The sequence below is a fragment of the Mobula hypostoma genome, chromosome 9 (genome assembly GCF_963921235.1).
Source record: "Mobula hypostoma chromosome 9, sMobHyp1.1, whole genome shotgun sequence".
Lineage (NCBI taxonomy): Eukaryota > Metazoa > Chordata > Chondrichthyes > Myliobatiformes > Myliobatidae > Mobula > Mobula hypostoma.
The window spans coordinates 4,032,041-4,051,008 of record NC_086105.1 but is presented as its reverse complement, the minus strand read 5'-3'; the positions used below and the strand labels follow the sequence as shown (position 1 = coordinate 4,051,008).

The window sequence follows — 18,968 nt, the reverse complement described above, 5'->3', positions numbered from 1 at the left end:
CAATTTGATCATGGACAAGGATAGATCTGGTCCTAGGGTTGAGGTTCTGAACTGGAAGAAGGCCAAATTTGAAGAAATGAGAAAGGATCTAAAAAGCGTGGATTGGAACAGGTTGTTCTCTGGCAAAGATGTGATTGGTAGGTGGGAAGCCTTCAAAGGGGAAATTTTGAGAGTGCGGAGTTTGTATGTTCCTGTCAGGATTAAAGGCAAATTGAATAGGAATAAGGAACCTTGGTTCTCAAGGGATATTGCAACTCTGATAAAGAAGAAGAGGGAGTTGTATGAAATGTATAGGAAACAGGGGGTAAATCAGGTGCTTGAGGAGTATAAGAAGTGCAAGAAAATACTTAAGAAAGAAATCAGGAGGGCTAAAAGAAGACATGAGGTTGCCTTGGCAGTCAAAGTGAAGGATAATCCAAAGAGCTTTTACAAGTATATTAAGAGCAAAAGGATTGTAAGGGATAAAATTGGTCCTCTTGAAGATCAGAGTGGTTGGATTTGTGTGGAACCAAAGGAAATGGGGGAGATCTTAAATAGGTTTTTTGCATCTGTATTTACTAAGGAAGCTGGCATGAAATCTATGGAATTGAGGGAATCAAGTAGTGAGACCATGGAAACTATACAGATTGAAAAGGAGGAGGTGCTTGCTGTCTTGAGGAAAATTAAAGTGGTTAAATCCCCGGGACCTGACAGGGTGTTCCCTCGGACCTTGAAGGAGACTAGTGTTGAAATTGCGGGGGCCCTGGCAGAAATATTTAAAATGTCGCTGTCTACGGGTGAAGTGCCGGAGGATTGGGGAGTGGCTCATGTTATTCCGTTGTTTAAAAAAAGGATCGAAAAGTAATCTGGGAAATTATAGGCCGGTGAGTTAACGTCAGTAGTAGGTAAGTTATTGGAGGGAGTACTAAGAGACAGAATCTACAAGCATTTGGATAGACAGGGGCTTATTAGGGAGAGTCAACATGGCTTTGTGCATGGTAGGTCATGTTTGACCAATCTGTTGGAGTTTTTCGAGGAGGTTACCAGGAAAGTGGATGAAGGGAAGGCAGTGGATATTGTCTACATGGACTTCAGTAAGGCCTTTGACAAGGTCCCGCATGGGAGGTTAGTTAGGAAAATTCAGTCGCTAGGTATACATGGAGAGGTGGTAAATTGGATTAGACATTGGCTCGATGGAAGAAGCCAGAGAGTGGTGGTAGAGAATTGCTTCTCTGAGTGGAGGCCTGTGACTAGTGGTGTGCCACAGGGATCAGTGCTGGGTCCATTGTTATTTGTCATCTATATCAATGATCTGGATGATAATGTGGTAAATTGGATCAGCAAGTTTGCTGATGATACAAAGATTGGAGGTGTAGTAGACAGTGAGGAAGGTTTTCAGAGCCTGCAGAGGGACTTGGACCAGCTGGAAAAATGGGCTGAAAAATGGCAGATGGAGTTTAATACTGACAAGTGTGAGGTATTGCACGTTGGAAGGACAAACCAAGGTAGAACATACAGGGTTAATGGTAAGGCACTGAGGATTGCAGTGGAACAGAGGGATCTGGGAATACAGATACAAAATTCCCTAAAAGTGGCGTCACAGGTAGATAGGGTCGTAAAGAGAGCTTTTGGTACATTGGCCTTTATTAATCGAAGTATTGAGTATAAGAGCTGGAATGTTATGATGAGGTTGTATAAGGCATTGGTGAGGCCGAATCTGGAGTATTGTGTTCAGTTTTGGTCACCAAATTACAGGAAGGATATAAATAAGGTTGAAAGAGTGCAGAGAAGGTTTACAAGGATGTTGCCGGGTCTTGAGAAACTCAGTTACAGAGAAAGGTTGAATAGTTTAGGACTTTATTCCCTGGAGCGTAGAAGAATGAGGGGAGATTTGATAGAGGTATATAAAATTATAATGGGTATAGATAGAGTGAATGCAAGCAGGCTTTTTCCACTGAGGCAAGGGGAGAAAAAAACCAGAGGACATGGGTTAAGGGTGAGGGGGGAAAAGTTTAAAGGGAACATTAGGGGGGGCTTCTTCACACAGAGAGTGGTGGGAGTATGGAATGAGCTGCCAGACGAGGTGGTAAAAGCGGGTTCTTTTTTAACATTTAAGAATAAATTGGACAGATACATGGATGGGAGGTGTATGGAGGGATATGGTCCGTGTGCAGGTCAGTGGGACTAGGCAGAAAATAGTTCGGCACAGCCAAGAAGGGCCAAAGGGCCTGTTTCTGTGCTGTAGTTTCTATGGTTCTATGGTACCAACTGACCAAGTTGTCTATCTGAGCTCATCCTATTTTCCGCAATTTGCCCACATCTCTCCAAATCTTTCCTATCGACATATCTGTCCAAGTGTCTTTCAAATACAGTGGATTCCAGTTAATTGGGCCATCAGTTAATCGGGGCAGCAGCTTATTTGGGACAACTCTTAAGAACAAAAACAAATTGAGAAAATAGCCAGGATTCCCTTCACTTATTTGGGGCACTGTGCTGCTTAATTAGGACAGAATACTTTTGCTGAGCAGGTTCTAACTGGCGTCAGTCATATTTGCTTGTGTGGCCATTAGGCACTACACCATGCTTAGATTTTAAATAGCGTCATTTGCATGTGTTTGTGTTCCGAAAGCAGTGATTTTTCTCACTGATAGTTAGCGAGAAATGCGAAGTAAGACAACCCAGAACTGTTTTGCTCACTGCAATTTCAAGCATTCAGGCTTGGAAATGCCAGAAACTGCAGGGATTGAAAATGCTTCAACAAGTTAGGTCTACAAAGAATTTGAAGGTATTGACGATCATGTTGAATGTTGCAATGAAAATGAAGATTTGGAGGGTGCAATCATTGAAAACATTGTTTGAAGACAATCCTTTATCTGATTTTGTTCAATGCGTGCACTGGATGAATTCCTCCATCAATAGCTATTAGGAACTAATACACAGTTTTATACTACTGTAGCAGTATTGGTAGTGCTCTAATTTCTGTATTTCATTTATACATAATTTGTTACTCAGTTAGACAGTAGTTTGTCTTTGTTAAACCTCTAAACTTTGCTTATTGGGACAGACCCTTAACTGAGCCAAAATGTACTGGTCCCCATTAACTGGAATCCACTGGATTACTATAATGCCATATTGTGTAGATGACAATAAACCCAAGTTTAGCTTTGAATGTAATACTAGTTGGTGGAGTCTCTGCTTGTTGTTTAACCCTTCGGGTCCAGGGTGCGATTTTGAAAGTTTGTGAATGGGGAAAATGTTCTACACCCTCCAGTACATCTGCAAAAGGCCATTATTTGCTCCTATATCTTCTGGCTCACGAGAATGATTCCAGGATGAAAAGACCAACATATGAGGAGTGTTTGATGGCTCTGGGCCTGAACTCACTCGAATTTAGAAGAATGACAGGGGATCTAATTGTAACCTATCGAATATTGAAAGGTCTAGATAGAGTGGATGTGGAGACAATGTTTTCTATAGTGGGGGAGTCTAGGACCAGAGGGCACAGCATCAGAATAGAAGGATCTCCCTTTAAAACAGAGATGAGGAGGAATTTCTTTTGCCAGAGGGCAGTGAATCTGTGGAATCCATTGCCACAGATGGCTGGGGAGGCCAAGTTATTGAGGATATTTAAAGCAGAGGTTAATAGGCTCTTGATCAGTAAGGGTGTCAAAGGTTTCGGGGAGAAGGCGGGAGAATGGTGAATAATAAATCAGCCATAATGGGATGGCAGAGCAGCCTCAATGGGCTGAATGGCCTAATTCTGCTCCTATGTCTTATTTTCTTAATGTCTTCTGGTCCAGGATACTGAGCTACAGTTCCAGGCCCAACATTATCGGCTAAGCTCAGGAACATAGCAGTTAGTGTAATTCTCTACAGCATTAGCTGTAAGATTTGAGTTCCATTCCAGGTGCTGTCAGTAAGGAGTTTGTACATTCACTCTGTGACTGCATGGGTTTCCTCCAGGTGCTCTAGTTTCCTCCCAAATTCCAAAGGTGTACACGTTAAGGTTAGCAAGTTGTGGGCATGCTACATTGGTGCTGAAAGTATGGCAACACTTGCGAACTACCTCCAGCACATCCTCGGACTGTGTTGGTCATTAACACAAGCGACGCACTTCACTGTATGTTTCGACGCACATGTGGCAAACATAGCTCATCTTTCATCTTTATCTTTAAGCACGCATTGTTTCTCTCTTCCTCACCAGAGTCTCCTGCTGTTGAGTTTACCTGATGTGCTCCCAGTCTATCCCTTCGAAGAATGGGTGGTTTTTAATTTCGTCCACGCCACCAGCACCGATTCTGTCCCCAGCTCCACAGCAGAACCTGCAAACAGAAAATGAGTCAAGATCTGTTGGGCTCAGCGATGGTAGCAATGCTCCCGGTAAGGCCCCCCTTCATCAGTGAATCCCGAATTAGATTGGGTCAGGCTTTGAGTACCTTCGCTCCATCCACCATGAAAGATGGGATTTCCCAATTTCCTCTACTTCCCATTTCCATTCCAACATGTCAGTCCAAGGCCTCTTCTAGGGCCATGATGAGGTCACTTTCAGAATGGAGGAGCAACACTTCATATTTCATTTGGGTAGCCTCCAACCTGATAGGATGAAGATTGATTTCTCCAACTCTGGTAATTTCTATCCTACTCCACCTTCTCTCTTCTTCCATTCCTCATTCTCACTTTTCTCTTATCCTTTCTCTTCTGCTCAGCTGCCTATCACCTCCTTCCGTGCTCCTCCTCCTTCCCTTTCTCCAATAGTCCACTATCCTCTCCTATCAAATTTCTTATTCTTCAGCCCTTACCTTTCCCACCTATCACTTCCCAGCTTCTTACTTCATGCCCCGCTCCCCCACCCACCCACCTTCCACTACATCTGGTCTCACTATCCCCTGACAGCTTGTTCTCCTTCCCCTTCCCCCACCTCCTTATTCTGGCTTCTTCCCCGCTTCTGTCCAGTCCTGAAGAAGGGTCTCGGCCTGAAACATCAACTGTTTATTTCCCTCCACAGATGCTGCCTGACCTTCTGAGTTCATCCAGCATTTTGAGTGTGTTGCTCTGGGATTTCCAACATCTGCAGAGTCTCTTGTGTTTAAGAGATAAAGATCACCATGGTTTCCAAAAGACTATAAGGAGCAGATTTAGATCATTCGGCCCATCGAGTCTACTCCGCCATTTTATCATGGCTATTCCATTTTTCCTCTCAGTCCCAGTCTCCTGCCTTCTCCCCATATCCCTTCACGTCTTGACCAATTAAGAATCTATCAACCTCTGCCTTAAAGACTTGGCCTCCACAGCTGCCTGTGGCAATCAATTCCACAGATTCACCACTCTCTGACTAAAGAAATTTCTCCTCATTTCCTTTCTAAAAGGATGCCCCTCTATTCTGAGGCAGTGTTCTCTGGTCTTAGACTCTCCCACCATAGGAAACTTCCTCTTCACATCCACTCTATCAAGGCCTTGCACCATTTGATGGGTTTCAGTGAGGTCACCCCTCATTCTTCTGAATTCTAGTGAATAAAGGCCCAAAGCCATCAAACACTCTTCAAATGACAAACCATTCAAACCTGGAATAATTTTTTGTAATTGCAATTTGCCTATTGCCACAATAGGTCAATGGCAGATGCAATCTCAATGGCTCTTCACACGGCTTTAGCTCACCTGGACAACACAAACACCTGTCAGGATACTGTTCATCAACTATAACTCAGCATTTAACACCATCATTCCCACAATCCTGATTGTGAGGTTGCAGAACCTGGACCTCTGTACCTCCCTCTGTAATTGGATCCTCAACTTCCTAACCAGAAGACCACAATCTGTGCGGATTGGTGATAACATATCCTCCTCATTGACGATCAGCACTGGCGCACCTCAGGGGTGTGTGCTTAGCCCACTGCTCAATTCTCTCTATACCCATGACTGTGTGGCTAGGCATAGCTCAAATACCACCTATAAATTTGGTGACGATACAACCATTGTTGGTAGAATCTCAGGTGGTGATGAGAGGGTGTACAGGAGTGAGATATGCCAACTAGTGGAGTGGTGTCGCAGCAACAACCTGGCACTCAACGTCAGTAAGATGAAAGAGCTGATTGTGGACTTCAGGAAGGGTAAGACGAAGGAACACATACCAATCCTCATAGAGGGATCAGAAGTGGAGAGAGTGAGCAGCTTCAAGTTCCTGGGTATCAAGATCTCTGAGGATCTAACCCGGTCCTAACACATTGATGTAGTCATAAAGAAGGCAGGACAGCGGCTGTACTTTATTGGGAGTTTGAAGAGATTTGGCATGTCACCAAATACATCTATAGATGTACCATGGAGAGCATTCCGACAAGCTGCATCATTCTGTGGTATGGGGGGAGGCGGGGAGCTACTGTACAGGACTGAAAGATGCAGCAGAGGGATGTAAATTTAGTCAACTCCATCTTGGGTACTAGCCTACAAAGTACGCAGGACATCTTCAGGGAGCGGTGTCTCAGAAAGGCAGCATTCATTATTAAGGACCTCCAGCACCCAGGGCATGCCCTTTTCTCACTGTTACCATCAGGTAGGAGGTACAGAAGCCTGAAGGCACACACTCAGTGATTCAGGAACAGCTTCTTCCCCTCTGCCATCCGATTCCTAAAGGACATTGAACCCGTGAACACTACCTCACTTTTTAATTTCTATTATTTCTGTTTTTGCATGATTTTTTAATATATTCAATATAGTATACTGCAATTGATTTACATATTTATTATTATTTTATTTTGTCTTTTTTCTTCTATATTATGTATTGCATTGAACTGCTGCTGCTGTTAACAAATTTCATGACCCATGCCGGTGATAATAAACCTGATTCTGATTCTGAACGTTCTCTGAACTCTCTCTAGTTTCAGCGCATCCTTTCTAAGATAAGGGGCCCAAAACTGCTCACAATACTCCAAATAAGGCCTGACCAGTGCTTTAAAAAAATCTCAACATCACGTCCTTGCTTTTATATTCTAGTCCTTTTGAAGAGAATCCTAACTTTGCAATTGCCTTCCTCAGCACAGACTCAACCTGGAAATGAAGGGAATCCTTTGCAAGGACTCCCACGTCCCTTTGCAGCTCAGTGCTTTGTGTTTTCTCTGCTTTTATAAAATAATCTACCCTTCTGTTTCTTCTACCAAAGAGCATGACCATACATTTCCCAACACGGTACGGGGTATTCCATTTCAACCAAGACTTCGAACCAAAGGGTGCAAGCTATGAGGGTGGAAGGTGAGTGGACATTTGCAATCGATAGTCTGCCTACCCTGCCTAGCTGACCGTTACCGCCTTCTGGTGTGATTTTGCCAAATGACCTCATTCCAAACGCAAGTCAAAATACAACAAGTGTTGGAAAGCTGAAATAAACACTCAGCAAGACAGGCAGAGTATGTGGGGAAGGAACAGAGAACAGTACAGACCTTTCAACCTTTTAGCCTAATCTAAGATCGAGTTCATGGTCATCTGACTGTACATTTATACAGCCAAACGAAACAACGTTCTTCCAGACCCACAAAACATACATCACACACAGCACATAAAACAGAATATTACCATAAATTAGCTAATAAAATATAATTCAAAATGCATGTACTGCACAGCACAGGTAAACAGTAAACAATTCACTGTCCTAATGACAAGACCTTGGTGATGGCAGGGTATTCATTAGTCTCACAGCCTGAGGGAAGAAGCTGTTACCCAGTCTGGCAGTCCTAGTCCTGATGCTCCTGTACCTCCTTCCTGACAGTAGTGGGTCAGAGGGATAGATTGTGGGTCAGAGGGATAGATTGTGGGTCAGGGAGATTGTGGGTCAGGGAGATTGTGGGTCAGAGAGATTGTGGGTCAGAGAGATTGTGGGTCAGGGAGATTGTGGGTCAGAGGGATTGTGGGACAGAGGGATTGTGGGACAGATGGATTGTGGGTCAGGGAGATAGTAGGTCAGGGAGATTGTGGGTCAGAGAGATTGTGGGTCAGAGAGACTGTGGGTCAGAGAGATTGTGGGACAGAGAGACTGTGGGTCAGAGAGACTGTGGGACAGAGAAACTGTGGGTTGGGGAGATTGTGGGACAGGTGGTAAAGATCCTCTACAATGGTCCTGGTATGTGTCACAAATGGAGAGCAGGGTGGGGGAGGGGAGGTGGGGAGGACGACCCCAAAGGTCTCGGTTTTTACTCTGCTCCCCCTCCCCTAAAGCTAGTATTTCAGTTTGAAGAATCTGCGTAGGAACAGTGTCTGCACGGAGATTCCCGACAGTGCGGCACTCCCTCTGGGAGCTTTGGAGCACAACACAATCATACAGCTGTTTCAGTTCAGGGCAGGAGTGAGACTATGAACCTTCGCAGCTCCTCTGTCTAACAGCTTTGCAGTACAGTGCCAATAAGCGGTGACACTTGGCGTGCAGCAAGGAGCTTGAAAACACATTTTAGGAACAACATCTTCCCCACCGCCATCAGGTTTCTGAATTGACAATGAACCCATGTATACTACCTCACTATATTTTTAACTCTCTTTTTGTGCTACTTATTTAATTTAATTAATTTTTCGGATGTATTTATAGCTTTTTTTATCATTATGCACCGTGGCCACAACACAACAAATTTCATGACAAATGCCAGTGACATTAAACCTGATTCTGGTTCTGACAACAATGTTAACCACAAGAGGCTCTTCAATGCTGGAAATCCAGAGCAACACACACAAAATGCTGGAGGAACTCAGCAGGTCAGGCAGCATCCGTGGAGAGGAATAAACAGTCGATGTTTTGGCCTGAGACCTCTCTTCGGGACTGGGAAGGAAGAGGGATGAAGCCAGGGTAAGGTGGTGTGGGGAGTGAAAGGAGTACAAACTGGAAGGTGATGGGTGAAGCCAGGTGAGTGGGAATGTGGATGGGGGAGGGATGATGAATTGAGGAGTTGGGAGTTGATAGGTAGAAGTGATAAAGGGGTGAAGAAGGAGGAATCTGATAGGAGAGGAGAGTTGATCATGGGAGAAGGGAAAGAAGGAGAGGAACCAGAGGGAGGTGATAGGTAGGTGAGAAAAGGGGGAGTGAGAGGGGAGCCAGAATGGGGAGTGGAGACAGAGGGAAGCAGAGGGTGAGTTAAGAAATCAATGTACAAATATGGTCAACAGCGTCAACAGCTTTTAGGATGAGTTGGCCTGTTGGCTCAACACCTCAACGCCAGCTCAGCAAGAGGCGGCAAGGTTGTGTTGCAGTTTCAAGTAGCTCTATTTTAGTGCCAGCGACCCAGGTTCAATTCCCGCTACCGTCTATAAGGAGTTTGTACGTTCTCCATGTGACTGCGTGGGTTTCCTCCTGCAGTCCAAAGGCTTATGGGTTAATAGGTTAGTTGGTCACATGGGTGTAATTGAGTGATACAGACTCACCGGGCCAGAAGGGTCTGCAACTGGGCTGTATCTCCAAATGAAATAAATCGTTCTTTCCAAGTTCTCTGTTCCTCTCCCAGATTACATCACTTCCTGTCTGTGGTGTGCGGCAGGTATCTCCATTTCACGTGAACTGCTCTGGTGATGCCTCTCCTCCCCACCTGCCCCAGTTACCATTCCCGCCACTAAGCGCAGTTGGCTGACTGGCGGATGAGGGTGCACGTACCTCAGAATCAGATCCCTTGATCTCTCAGAGACTGGAAACTCCGGCGGGAATGTCAGAGTTTCCTTCCAGTTCATCACTTTCCGGTACGTTTCCTGAGGGGTCTCCGAGCAGAAGGGGGGGTAGCCTGGAAAATTGGAAAGAGCAGCTCCTTCACAAGTGAACAGTTACAAACTAAGCACTTTGGATTACATTTGAAACAGAATCTAGAATCACAGACCTGTATGGGATCAAAACAGGCCATTCACCCCAGCACATCCACGCTAACCACCACAACTTAGCAGCACTATACTGTATCACCATGGCATAGCAGTCAGCGTAACGCGTTACACTACAGCGCATCACAGCGGCATGGCAGTCAGTATAACGTGTTACAGCGCCAACAATCAGGGTTCAATTCTCACCACTGCCCATAAGGAGTTGGGATGCAAAGATGTTGCTGGGACTTGAGAGCTGGAGTTATGGGGAATGGCTGAATAGGCCAGGACTTTATTCCATGTGCTGGGCACATGGCCAAGTGGTTAAGGCGATCGTCTCGTGATCTGAAGGTCGCTAGTTCGAGCCTCAGCTGTGGCAGCGTGTTTGTGTCCTTGAACAAGGCACTTAATCACACATTGCTCTAGTCTGTGCGAGGAGTGTCGCCCCACCCAGACTTCCAATCTGCGCCTCGTAAGGCATGAAAATGCCCAATGCAGGCCTCTTGTGTCTGAGTCCATGTTCCCTCCCTCTCCTTATTGCATGAACTGTTCTTCACTCGGAGGGTGGTGAGAGTGTGGAACGAGCTGCCAGCAGAAGTGGTGGATGCCGGTTCGATTTCAACATTTAAAAGAACTTTGGGTCAGACGGGAGAGGCACGGAGGGCTGTGGCCCAGGTGCAGGCTGATGGGAGTAGGCAGATTAATAGTTCAGTACAGACTAAATGGGCCGAAGGGCCTGTTTCTATGCTGTGGTGCTCCGTGGCTCTATGAGTTTGTCTGTAAGGAGATTTTATACCCAGCAGGGAAATGAAAAGGGTTGCTGAAGCAGAGGTTTGGAATTTTGCAAGCAGGGAACTTTTGCCTGTGACCGTGTGGGTTTGCTTCAGGTGTTCCACTTCCCTCCCACATCCCAAAGATGTATGGGGAAGTACGTTGTTGCCAGAAGCATGGTGAGACTTGCAGGCTGCCCCCCGTACAATCCTCGGACTGTTGACACAAACAACGCATTCCACTGTATGTTTCATGACGTACATGTGACAAATAAAACTAATCCTTCAATCTTTTAGCTAGTCAGTAATTTCCATTGGCTATCGGTGACTGCTGAAGCAGATTGGCTGTGGACGTACCTATCAGAGTTTCGTACATGATGACGCCCAGCGACCACCAATCACAGAGCTTGTTATATCCATTCTGCATGAACACCTCTGGGGCAATGTAATCAGGGGTGCCAACAGTAGAATAAGCCTAGAATATGGAGGCAAAAGTCAGTCATTGGACGGAAATTCCACCCCAGGTCCAAAGCACAACATTCCCCAGGGAAATTAATGTCCACATCCAGAAATCCCTCAAAGGTACCATACAAACTGATAGGGTATTTCCTCCAGGAGGACCACAACCTCATCGTGGTTTGGAGGTTTGTGTGCCTCAATGACCTGGAATTGGCTGGAATCAGGCCTTTATGCTTTTACTCTTGGTAGGGTCACCAGTCCTCCAGGTTTGGGGGTTCAGCTCAGGGCTAACAACCCTGACTGGTCAAAACAAATTGTTACAGGAAAAACAATGAAGGATCCTTTTATATCTGTGTGCAACTGTATTCCCGAGTCTCTTCCTGGGATTTTGCATGACTGACAACTTGGTGCCGTACGTACGTAGAGGCAGAAATGAGGACCCTGAAGCACACCTGGGGCACGATAGAGAAGATGGTCAAGGACAGACAGAGACGGAGGACCTTCATTGCTGCCCTAAACACCAGCACGAGTAATGGGCAGTAACTGATAGTGTATTTAAGGCATATGGTGTGTTGGCCTTCAGTAGCTGGGGGATCACGTTCAAGAGTGTAAGGTAATGTTGCAGCTCTATAAAACTCCGATTAGACCACACTTGAAATATTGCGTTCAGTTCTAGTCGCCTCGTTACAGCTTCAGAGAAGGTGCAGAGGAGAATTGCCAGGGTGCTGCGTGGATTAGAGAGTATGTCTTAGAAGGATAGGTTGAGCGAGCTCAGGCTTTTCCCTTTGGAGCGAGGGAGAATGAGAGAGGTGACAAGATGATAACAGGCATTGACCAAGTGGGCAGCCAGAGAGTTTCTCCCGGGGCAGAAAGAGCTAAGACAAGGGAGCTCAATTTCAAGATGATTGGAGGAAAGTATAAGGGGGATGTCAGATGTGAGTTCCTTACATAGTGAGTGGTGGGTGAATGGAATGCCTTGCCTGGGGTGACAGTAGAGGCATTAGGGACATTTAAGAGACTATTAGATAGGCACATGGATGATAGAAAAAGGGAGGCTATGTAGGAGGGAAGGGTTCGACTGATCGTGGAGTAGGTTAGAAGGTTGTGGCCAACAGGCCTCACTGTACTGTACTGCTCTATGTTTTTTGTAATGCAGACACAAATACTTCCCAAGACTAAACGTTCCCCAGTGGAGAAAACAGATTTCCCTGCCTGCTGGAGGTCCTGAGGACAATGAGGTACTCTTGGAGATGTTGACATCATTCCCTGAATGTGCACAGCAAGATCCCAGAAAGAGCAGTTCCATTACTAAGGTCCCCTGTCACCCAGGACATGCCCTCTCGTCTTCACTACCATCGGGGAGGTGGTACGGTACCCTGAAGACACACTGGAACTCAATGTTTCAGGAACAGATTCTTCCCCTTCACCACGAGACTTCCGAGCTGTCCACAAGCCCATGAACAGTACCCCATTACCTCTGCTCTCTTTTCCCTCTGCTTATCTAATTCTTTAATATATCTTTCTTCTGGTAATTTACTGTTATTTCATGTATTGCACTGTACTGCAAAACAATAATCGGTTCTGAGATTTGTTGTTTTGTGGCAGCTTTATAGTGCAAGAAATAAAAAAATTACTGTAAGTTACAATAAGAAGTGTTTAAAAAAAAGGTATCTGGTGAATCTGTGGAATTCACTGTCACAGACGGCTATGGAGGCCAAGTCACTGGACATATTTAAAGCAGAGGCTCTTGATTAGTAAGAGTGTCAAAGGTTATGGGGAGAAGGCAGGAGAATGGGGTTGAGAGGGATAGTAAATCCATCAAGATTAGAATGGTGGAGCAGACTTGATGGGCTGAATGGCCTTACTGTGCTTCTATGTTATGATCTAAGTAGTGCAAAAACAGAGCAAATTAGTGAGGTATTGTTCATGGATTCATGGACCATTCAGACATCTGATGGCAAAGAGGAACAAGCTGTTCCTACAACATTGAGTGTGTCTTCAGGTTCCTGTACCTACTGGTAGTAATGAGACGAGGGCATGTCCCGATGGTGAGGGTCCTCATGATGGATGTTGCCTTCTTCAGGCACTGCCTCTTGAAGATCTCCTCAACGCTGGGAAGCTAGTGATGGAGTTGACAGTGATGGGTCCTGCAGCTTTTTCTGATCCTGTGCAATGCCCCCCCCCCGTACCAGACGGTGACGCACCCAGTCAGAAAGCTCTCCACGGTACATCTGTAGAGATTATCTTGATAGGGACTTGCACACACAGCCTTACAGTTAGGAGCAGGGAAAGTTACCGTCCAGTGAGGGACGGGGGATGCTCAGGCAGGGAGTCCACAGTTGCCTGTCCGTGGAAAAGCCCTGAATGAAAAGAGGAAATCTCACCAGCTGTCGTCTGTTCTTCTTCCAAGTCTCTGCCTTTCGTTTCGAGTTCATGTCCTGGAAAGCTGCAGACGGAGGAGTGATTGAAGTGTGAGCTAGTTATTAATGAGCTACGCAGAGTAGGTTATCCGTTTTTGGGGTGAGGTAATCACCAATACCCGGTTGTTCGGTGAGGTAATCACCGATACCCATTTATGGGGTGAGGTAATCACTGATACCCAGTTGTGAAGTGGTACAAACCACCAATAACCGTTGTAGGGTGTTAATCACCGATACCTGTTTATGGGGTGAGGTAATCACCAATATCCAATTGTATGGTGAGGTAATCACCGATATCCAACTGTACAGTGAAGTAAACATAGAAACATAGAAAATAGGTGCAGGAGTAGGCCATTCGGCCCTTCGAGCCTGTACCGCCATTTATTATGATCATGGCTGATCATCCAACTCAGAACCCCACCCCAGCCTTCCCTCCATACCCCCTGATCCCTGTAGCCACAAGGGCCATATCTAACTCCCTCTTAAATATAGCCAATGAACTGGCCTCAACTGTTTCCTGTGGCAGAGAATTCCACAGATTCACCACTCTCTGTGTGAAGAAGTTTTTCCTAATCTCGGTCCTAAAAGGCTTCCCCTTTATCCTCAAACTGTGACCCCTCGTTCTGGACTTCCCCAACATCGGGAACAATCTTCCTGCATCTAGCCTGTCCAATCCCTTTAGGATTTTATACGTTTCAATCAGATCCCCCCTCAATCTTCTAAATTCCAACGAGTATAAGCCTAGTTCATCCAGTCTTTCTTCATATGAAAGTCCTGCCATCCCAGGAATCAATCTGGTGAACCTTCTTTGTACTCCCTCTATGGCAAGGATGTCTTTCCTCAGATTAGGGGACCAAAACTGCACACAATACTCCAGGTGTGGTCTCACCAAGGCCTTGTACAACTGCAGTAGTACCTCCCTGCTCCTGTACTCGAATCTTCTCACTATAAATGCCAGCATACCATTCGCCTTTTTCACCGCCTGCTGTACCTGCATGCCCACTTTCAATGACTGGTGTATAATGACACCCAGGTCGCGTTGCACCTCCCCTTTTCCTAATCGGCCACCATTCAGATAATAATCTGTTTTCCTATTTTTGCCACCAAAGTGGATACCTTCACATTTATCCACATTAAATTGCATCTGCCATGAATTTGCCCACTCACCCAACCTATCCAAGTCACTCTGCATCCTCTTAGCATCCTCCTCACAGCTAACACTGCCACCCAGCTTCGTGTCATCCGCAAACTTGGAGATGCTGCATTTAATTCCCTCATCCAAGTCATTAATATATATTGTAAACAACTGGGGTCCCAGCACTGAGCCTTGCGGTACCCCACTAGTCATCGCCTGCCATTCTGAAAAGGTCCCGTTTATTCCCACTCTTTGCTTCCTGTCTGCTAACCAATTCTCTATCCACATCAATACCTTACCCCCAATACCGTGTGCTTTAAGTTTGCACACTAATCTCCTGTGTGGGACCTTGTCAAAAGCCTTTTGAAAATCCAAATATACCACATCCACTGGTTCTCCCCTATCCACTCTACTAGTTACATCCTCAAAAAATTCTATGAGATTCGTCAGACATGATTTTCCTTTCACAAATCCATGCTGACTTTGTCCGATGATTTCACCGCTTTCCAAATGTGCTGTTATCACATCTTTGATAACTGACTCCAGCAGTTTCCCCACCACCAACGTTAGGCTAACCGGTCTATAATTCCCCGGTTTCTCTCTCCCTCCTTTTTTAAAAAGTGGGGTTACATTAGCCACCCTCCAATCCTCAGGAACTAGTCCAGAATCAGTAATCACCAATACCCCATTATGGGGTAAGTTAATCACCGATACTCTGGTTGTGGGTGAGGTAACCACCGATACCCGTTTATGGGGTGAGGTAATCACCAATACCCGGTTGTTGGGTGAGGTAATCACCGATACCCATTTATGGGGTGAGGTAATCACCAATATCCAATTATATGGTGAGGTAATCACCGATATCCAACTGTACAGTGAAGTAATCACCAATACCCCATTATGGGGTAAGTTAATCACCGATACTCTGGTTGTGGGTGAGGTAACTACCGATACCCGGTTATGGGGTAAGTTAATCACTGATACCAAGTTGTGGGTTGCTGAACCAGCAGAACGCGCTTGTGGGCGATGTAAGCACAGTGACCCTAGGGGATGAACTTACTGAAGTTACTGGGCGGGTTTCGAGTGAGGTTACGGTAGAACTCGGTGCGGTGAGCTTTCTTCAGCCCCGTACAGAGCCCAAAGTCAGAGAGCTTCACGTGTCCCTGTGACAGAGAGAGGTACAAACCAGTCTTCAAAAGCAGCTCACAAACTCCTCACTCCTTCCCCTGCCCCTCACTGAAACCACTGTGGCAGTGGGAAGTCACATCGGCAAACGGCTCAGAATACCCCAGTGCAAACTACACAATGTCGAAAGGTGGGGAGAGCGGGAGAGACAGAAAGACAGACAGAGAGAGAGAGACAGAGAGATAACGCAGTGGGAGAGAATGACAGAGAGAGGTGACCATGCTGTCCACATACACACAAACACACAGCGTCACACGCGGAGCCTGAGATATTCAGCCAGGCAGCCTCTCACTGGCCAACAGTCTGTGTGCTCCCACAAGGGAGGCAGTGGGAGTGAAGGACAAGCCAGGGAGTGTGGGAAAGATGGACACGGACAGTGCCTGTCTGATGCCCCACTATCTGTGGAGTACCACGGATACCACAGGAAACAGTCTGAGTCAGAGTGGAGGGCGTGGGTTTAATTCACAATGGAGCGGTGACGATGTTGGAGTGTAATATGCACACTTGCAGGGAGCAGATAGACCAAATGGTTGGTGTCTTTGCTGGACTACTGCAGGAGAATTGGCAATGATGCCCACGCCTTTAATACAGAACGGGCTTTTCTGTTCTGGCTGTTTGAATGCACTGCCTAGCAACACTAGCCTAATCACGGGACAATTTACAAGTAATCTACCAACCGGAACGTCTTTGGACTGTGGGAGGAAACCAGAGCACCTGGAGAAAACCCCCACGCACACCAGAAGGAACATACAAACTTGTTTAGAGGGGACACTGGGATTAAACTCAGACACGGCGATGTAATAGCGTCACACCACTCCACTGTGGTGCCCTCTGTAAGCAGCTGACAGCCTCAGGGTTTGCCCAATCTGGTGGCCAGTGGCAATAGTCACTTCTTGCTTAATACTTTACCAGTGGCCTTGGTGGCTTTTGTAGAAATGTCTCTCTCAGTAACTAGCTTGATCACACCAAGAGCCACAATCTGTTTCATATCATGGACAAAAGCAACCATGGGAAAGAGGTACGGGAATTGCAACACATCTGACCACAAGTTCCTACAACGGAGTGCAAGGACTGCACAGAGGATCATCAGGATCTCTCTTCTGCCCATTAGAGATATTTACCAGGAGCCTTTCGCATTGTCAATGATCCCTTCCACCTGTCCCACCATCTCTCTCACCCCCACCATCAGGCGGGAGGTACCGTAGCATCAGGACAAGAACTGTTAGGATGGGAAACAGCTCCTTCCCCCAGGCTGTGAGGCTACCATCATTAGACTGTTCACTTCTTAACTTGTAACGTAAATGCACCTTATCACTTGTTACTTAACTAGGAGGGAGGAGAAGATGGCGGCGCGACGCAGCGCGTGGCCGTTCCGAATGAATATCGATATGTGTAACTAGGGGTGCCGTGCACAATCTGGATTTGATGGGGACAGCCGTGAAGCGCAGAGGAACATTTGGAGAAACTTCTGAAATGCCACTTCGCTGCCGCTGCTACTGTGCCATCGAGAGTCTCCGGAGGGGAAGGCCCCAAATCCTCGGCTTTGCCTATTGCCTGTTGCCGGGGCCGGGGTCGAAGCGCTCGGCAGAGATGGTGCTCGGTGCATCAGTGTCGGGGAGCTGGTCGGAGGCTCGGAGTTTTTCGGACAGACTCGGAGTCGGACTGTGGTCGGATGCTTCCAGGATGCTGCATCGGCAAGTTGGCGGCGCTGGAAGTTTACTGTTTGCGTGAGATGATGGGACTTTTGAGAGACTTTGAGACTTTTACTGTGCCATGGTCTGTTCTTATCAAATTATGGTATTGCTTTGCACTGTTGTAACTATATATTATAATTATGTGTTTTTTGTTAGTTTTTAAGTCGGTTTGTCATGTGTTTTCATGATATCATTCTGGAAAAACATTTTTATTACTTCTTAATTCATGCATTACTAAACGACAATAAAAGGGGACTGTGTGTCCTCATAATCATAATTTATTTGTGGTGTGGTAATATTACTTTGTGTTGTGTGTCAGTTATATGCACTGTGTTGTGCATCTTGGTCCAGAGGAATGTTGTTTCGTTTGGTGGTATACGTGTGTCCGGTTGTATGACAATAAACTGAACTTGAACTTGAAGAGACTGATATGCAGAAAAGCTTTCCACACAGTTGGGGACGGGCACACCTGAAGTTTGAGGCAGGAAGGAGGGTCTCACCCTGCTGTCTAAAAGGAGGTTGTCGGGTTTAATGTCCCTGTGGATGAAGCCCAGCTGGTGGATGGAGTCAATGGCCAGCACCGTCTCCGCAATGTAAAACTGAGTCTCCTCTTCAGACAGCGTGTCCTTCTTCATCAACAACGTCATCATGTCACCTGGGAAAAGGAGGGGAGTTCAGTCACTCAGTCAGTCGGCATCTTTTACCCAACACCCACCGAACACAGCGTGCAGTGGGTAGTCACATCAACTGACAGGTTGGGATACCCCAGTACAAAGGTGGGGAGGGGGTGAGGAGGAAAGAGAGAGGGGAGAGACAGAGGGAGGGAGGGAGAGAGAGAGAGAGGAGGGAGAGAGAGAGACAGAGAGAGGGGGGATAGAGATGGGGGAGGGGGAGACAAAAGCCCCAAGCCCAACCAGAGGAACCTCCCCTTAATCCGACCATCCTAATTGGATGGGGCACATTTCTCCTTATCCCTTATCTTCAACAGTAACACAAACAAGCTGAAAACAGAACAGACTGCTCTTACAGAGCTGCCAAAATGAAACACATACAGCTTAACAGTAAAGATGTGAACCAGAGCATTACACTCTCCCCCCACCACAAATAGTCATGTCCTCCTGACTTTGAAATAATTTTCATCTCATCATTAATAACACCATTTTCTTTCTTTCTTTATTAACCTTTTTATTGATTTAAAAAGAGCATATATGCAAACAAGAGAATTATCTCAAATATATATAACAATACAGACAGAAAGTGAAATAGACATTATCAAAATCATACATAGTATTAAGCTAATATGTAGTATATAATAAAAAAGAAGACAGTGAATTCTCCTCTTATCAATTCATAGAGAGAGGAAAAAAACTTTAAATTTTTAAAATAAGAAGGAAAAAACCCCACTACACTATATGAGAAAAGGGACTGGGCAGTCCATTCTGAGGATACGACCAGAAAAAAAAGGAACGACTTTCTGATCAAATCTAAAACTTCGAGAAAAAATAATTGGAAG

At 45.9% G+C, this 18,968-nt stretch overlaps 1 protein-coding gene across 6 annotated transcripts in view; it reads right to left on the bottom strand.

Moving 5' to 3' along the window:
• LOC134351457 (serine/threonine-protein kinase 38-like) overlaps positions 1–18,968 on the bottom strand; it is a 77,737-nt gene that overhangs the window by 11,040 nt on the left and 47,729 nt on the right. For all 6 annotated transcript variants that reach the window (XM_063057615.1, XM_063057616.1, XM_063057618.1 and 3 more), the window contains 6 exons: positions 17,956–18,110; positions 15,637–15,739; positions 13,406–13,467; positions 10,920–11,037; positions 9,599–9,722; positions 4,206–4,301 (listed from right to left, as the gene is read on the bottom strand). In XM_063057615.1, the coding sequence (XP_062913685.1) occupies positions 4,206–4,301; positions 9,599–9,722; positions 10,920–11,037; positions 13,406–13,467; positions 15,637–15,739; positions 17,956–18,110 (658 nt within the window). The remainder of the gene's footprint in view (positions 1–4,205; positions 4,302–9,598; positions 9,723–10,919; positions 11,038–13,405; positions 13,468–15,636; positions 15,740–17,955; positions 18,111–18,968) is intronic.